The following is a 4,835-nucleotide window of genomic DNA, read 5'->3' as shown; positions in this document are numbered from 1 at the left end:
GCTGCCCACTCACACCTCCGCCTGATCCCGACTTTAGGCTAGGCTCATTCACTTCCGGTGACAAATCCCTCCCACCACCCTAGAAATAATGTAACATTTCCCTCAACGCTTTCCTAAAGACCGACGGTCCCACGGGAGAGCAGCAGAACCCCGGGCTCGGGTCTCACCCCCGCGCGGCCAGCGGCGCGCAGCTGCAGAGCGACTGACCTCGAAGGGGGGGGGGAGGACGTGGGAGGAAGAGGAAGGGGGTGTGGAATCTCACCCTCCCCCGCCCCCACCCCTCCGACTGCAGCAATTGGCCAAAAAAATAGTAATCCGTTTTTAGACTGCCCCTGGGCCCCCGGAACCCGGTTGCAGTGAGAAACCCAGTCTCTCCCATCCCAGTGCCCCTCGCCTACTCCCGCCCCCGTAAGTGCCTGCGGGAATCCAGGAGACCCAGGCCACGCGGAACTGCAGCGGCTGAGGGAGGAAGGCGGGTAGAATGAGGGTTTGGGGGCGGCAGGAATGGGTTGGGGGAGGGGGTGGTGGAAGGGAAAAGAAAAAACCAGAGGCATGCAAGCGGCTCCCTAGCCAGCTGTTCCAGCTGCCGCTTCCTCCGACGCGGGCCGGGCGGTGCAATATTCCACCCCCCCCTCCATCTTTCTCACCACTACCTGTCCCCCCACCCACCATACGCACACATTCCCCCCACCAGTAGCGGATCTCCGGCCTGTAAGGGGGTAGTAGGGAGGAGCTGGGGGGAGGGGGAGGCCTGCGAGTTTCTAACCTTGTTCTTATAAACAAACCCACATGTGCAGCTGCCGCTGCTGCAACTCACCCCACAATCCCGGATATAAGTCCTGCCCCTTTAAGAGGAAAAAAAGCTTCCCCCTCCTGTCTCCCACCCCACCCATCCACAAGGACCTTTGTCTCCCCACCCCCCTTGTCAATCGGCCCCGCCTCATATCCCCGCCCTCTCCGACGCGGAGGAGCCAATGGGCTAAGAAAATAAGGCCGGGGCTGACGTAAGCATGTCCGGCCAATCACAGGACGCGTTGGTGGGAGGCCTCTCGCAGGGCGCGCCAGGAGGAAGCAAGGCAGGAGAAAGGAAGCTTGAAGTCAAGATGGAGACTGCTAGTTGCTCCGCCGCCGCGGCGAATGGGGCCGTGGGCTCGCAGCGGGACCGGAGCCTGGTGCCTGAGCGGCTTCAGAGACGAGAGCAAGAGCGTCAACTGGAGGTGGAAAGGCGGAAGCAAAAGCGGCAGAACCAGGAGGTGGAGGAGGAGAAGAGCGACTTTTTCGCTGCCGCCTTCGCTCGGGAGCGAGCGGCCGTGGAAGAGCTTCTGGAGGGCGGAGAATCCATGGAGCGGCTGGAGGAGGCGGCCGCTCGGCTCCAGGGCCTGCAGAAACTTGTCAACGACTCGGTTTTGTTCCTGGCCGCCTACGACCTGCGGCAGGGACAGGAGGCGCTGACGCGGCTACAGACGACCCTGGCCGAGCGGCGCCAGGAGCTGCAGCCCAAGAAGCGTTTCGCTTTCAAGACCCGGAGGAAGGACGCTGCTTCGGCCGCCAAAGTAGACTCCGCTTCTGGAGCCCCGGCGGCAGAAGGCATCCTGGCCTCCCCGCCGCCCTTGAAGGAGGAGGGAGGCATCGGCTCCAGCTGGGTCTTCGGCTTCTCCAACGTGGAGTCCCAAGTCTTGGAGAAGAGGGCAGAGGAGCTGCACCAGCGTGACGTTCTTTTGACCGAACTGAGCAAATGCACAGTCAGACTGTATGGCAATCCCAACACCCTGCGGCTGGCCAAAGCCCGAAGTTGCACGGTGCTCTGCGGCCCAGTGTCCACCTCTGTGTTCCTGGAGGACTGCAGTGATTGCGTGCTGGCCGTGGCCTGCCAACAGCTGCGCGTACACACTACGAGAGACACCCGCATCTTCTTGCAGGTGACCAGTAGGGCCATCGTGGAAGACTGTAGCGGGATCCAGTTCGCCCCTTATACCTGGAGCTACCCGGGTATCGACAAGGACTTCGAGGGCTCTGGTTTAGATAGGAGCAAAAATAACTGGAACGACGTCGACGATTTTAACTGGCTGGCCCGGGATATGGCCTCCCCAAACTGGAGTATTCTTCCTGAAGAAGAGCGAATGGTCCAGTGGGACTAAGCAGTTGTCACTATATTCTTCACTCCTACCAAATACTTCCCATGTGGGACCGACTCCTGCTACTGGGATCTCAAAGTTTACTTACTGTTATCACGCTTTGTATGTTTTCGGTATTTTCAGCCTTGAGATTGTGTTAGGCTCCTACTTGTGATTTCCGTTAAATTCACAACAGGTCTAACACTTTGAAGCATTTTTGCTCTTTTGGTAATGTGTAGTAGCTTTAATTAATTGACTATGATAGTTTGAAACAGAGGTAAAGAGTGTCCGTGTAGGTTGGTTATAAATGCTTTGTGTATTTAAAACTTACTGCATGATAAAGTAGACCCTCAATAAATACTTAATAAATGAATTTGTAGGGCTCTAGTAGGAGGCAGTTAATGTGGAAGTATGTTATCAAACCTGAAAACACTAGCCCTTGAGTGCTCTTGACTTGAAACTTTCACTTCCATAGGTATTACTCAGCAGGGCAGTGGAAAGACTCTGGTCTTCAGGTACACATTAGCTTGGGCTTCCGGAATCCAGCTACTCATCGACTTGTTTGGATCCAAAGTTTTGGCATTGACCCCAGGAGACTCATGAGGCTTACCAACTGTGAAACCAAAATAATTATAGCTACCAAATTTTTTGTTCACTTTAAAGGTTGTAGACACTATTCTAAGCACCTTACTCATGTAAACACGACGTTTAGTCCAGAAAATCTTAGGTAGGTTCTGTGAACACCATTTTTCAAGCGAGGTAGGTGAGTTGCCAGAGTCACACAGCTCAAGGGGACTGGGAAACCAGGTGGTCTGGCTCCAGAGCCCACCTTCTCAACCCCTGGAACGTACTGATTTTGAATAGCGTTAGTTGAGTTGGAAAGAGAGCTTTCCGGAGTCATTAAAGAGGGCAAATTGCTTTTCCTAAATTGTCAGGAATAAATGTTACATATCTTCACACAGAAACGTATAGCCGAGTCTTAATTTTTTCCACTCAAATTTTGCTGTGATTGGGTACTATTATAAATTTGGATTTTGCTCTGTGTTCTCACCCATATTCTTAAATGGAAAGTTCTAAGAGTTTCGAAAAACTTTTTGGGGTCTAGTGCCTTGTATCTGTAGACATAGGATTTGAATTTAATAATGACCATTAGTATTAAAGTGCTTATCGTACCTTAAGTATATGTTTAATATTTATATGTTCTGGCTTGTTCCAAAAAAGGACTTAAGGTGGCTTTTTGGATGTGTGAAATGTAACAAGAGAACAAATGAGAAGGAGGAACAAGGGTAGAGTCAATGAGGCAGAAATGAAGCCAGTAAAAAAATGTGGCCTGCCAAGCTCTATTCTTTAGATGGAGGTGAAACCAGAATTTTTTCCCCTCTCGGCTATTAGCTGACTTGAAACAGAATCCTAATCAGTTTCAGTGTGCAACATCTCCAAAGAGGAGAGATTTAAAAAATCTATTGCTCAGGAGAATTAATGCTGGTAAGAAAAAGAGACAACATATAATGAAATTCTCAAACATATCTTCACATTAGAAAGAAACAGGGACTAGGAAAACTACGCTCCTAAAGACTGATAGTTTAACACCAGGTGCCCTTCAGGAAAAGCCATGCTTCTGGCACTAACGGGCTTGTGATTCATTTTTGTGGACTGCACTTTTATAGGACCGTTAACTAGTTGCATCTAAAAAAAATCCATGCAGTTTGTAATAGGTAATAAAATCACAAAATCATGGCAGTTTGAGCCATAGTTAATGCTAACTAATCTCAGCTGGGCTTTCCTGTATCTTTTCGAAGTTCTCTCTTTCTGACCTCCATAGCCTTGCTCCACACTGTTTCTCTTGCATTCCCCCCCCCCCCCCGTCATTGTGATTCTGGTGACTTACAGCCCTTACTTGAGAGATGCCCAGGATTTTGCCATTAGCTTCTTTGTGTCCATGCTCTCTAGAGCCTCAACTCTTAACCTACGTGGACAGTTCTGTCAGTGGGTTCATCAGCCTTTCAAATTCATATATTCTTAAAATCTCCATTTTCACTTCTTTCTTTCCCAAGTTCTGTTATTTCTTTTAATGATGTCGCCATTCTCCAGGCATTTGATGCTTACTAGGGCCCAGCAGGTAAAGTCAATGAGTAAGGCGGTTGGGAGAAAATCAATAGGGAATGGGGGACCCGTGACTTGAAAGAGAAATTTAGGCATTTTAAAAACATTGGACAGGGGCGCCTGGGTGGCGCAGTCGGTTAAGCGTCCGACTTCAGCCAGGTCACGATCTCGCGATCCATGAGTTCGAGCCCCGCGTCAGGCTCTGGGCTGATGGCTCAGAGCCTGGAGCCTGTTTCCGATTCTGTGTCTCCCTCTCTCTCTGCCCCTCCCCCGTTCATGCTCTGTCTCTGTCTGTCCCAAAAATAAATAAACGTTGAAAAAAAAAAATTAAAAAAAAACATTGGACAAGCCAAGCAAAACTTTTTTGCAGCCTGCATCTGGTCCTTGAGCTGGCCAGTTTGTAACATCAGACTTCCAGATCAAGTCCATTCTATGCTTAGCAGATCTTGCCTGTTCTTCTTGTCCTCTCCAGTCTTTATGCCATTTCAGAAAGTTAGACTTTATTGTTTTCCCTAAACTTAAACTATGATGATTTCCTTAACTTTGTTTATTTTGAGAGAGATAGAGACTGGGCAAGCGGGGGGTGGGTGCAGAGAGGGAAGGAGAGAGAGAATCCCA

General features: G+C 50.1%; 1 protein-coding gene across 1 annotated transcript; it reads left to right on the top strand.

Annotated features, from left to right (window-relative positions):
* The first annotated feature begins 509 nt into the window (after nt 1-509).
* Nucleotides 510-3,292, top strand: TBCC (tubulin folding cofactor C). Its single transcript, XM_040473528.1, has one exon. It carries the CDS (start codon nt 1,011-1,013, stop codon nt 2,136-2,138), a length of 1,128 nt encoding a protein of 375 aa, XP_040329462.1. The 5' UTR covers nt 510-1,010; the 3' UTR covers nt 2,139-3,292.
* The last annotated feature ends 1,543 nt before the right edge of the window (nt 3,293-4,835 follow it).

Source organism: Herpailurus yagouaroundi, unplaced genomic scaffold (assembly GCF_014898765.1).
Source record: "Herpailurus yagouaroundi ecotype Mexico unplaced genomic scaffold, PumYag 139, whole genome shotgun sequence".
NCBI lineage: Eukaryota > Metazoa > Chordata > Mammalia > Carnivora > Felidae > Herpailurus > Herpailurus yagouaroundi.
This window is presented reverse-complemented; position numbering and strand designations above follow the sequence as displayed.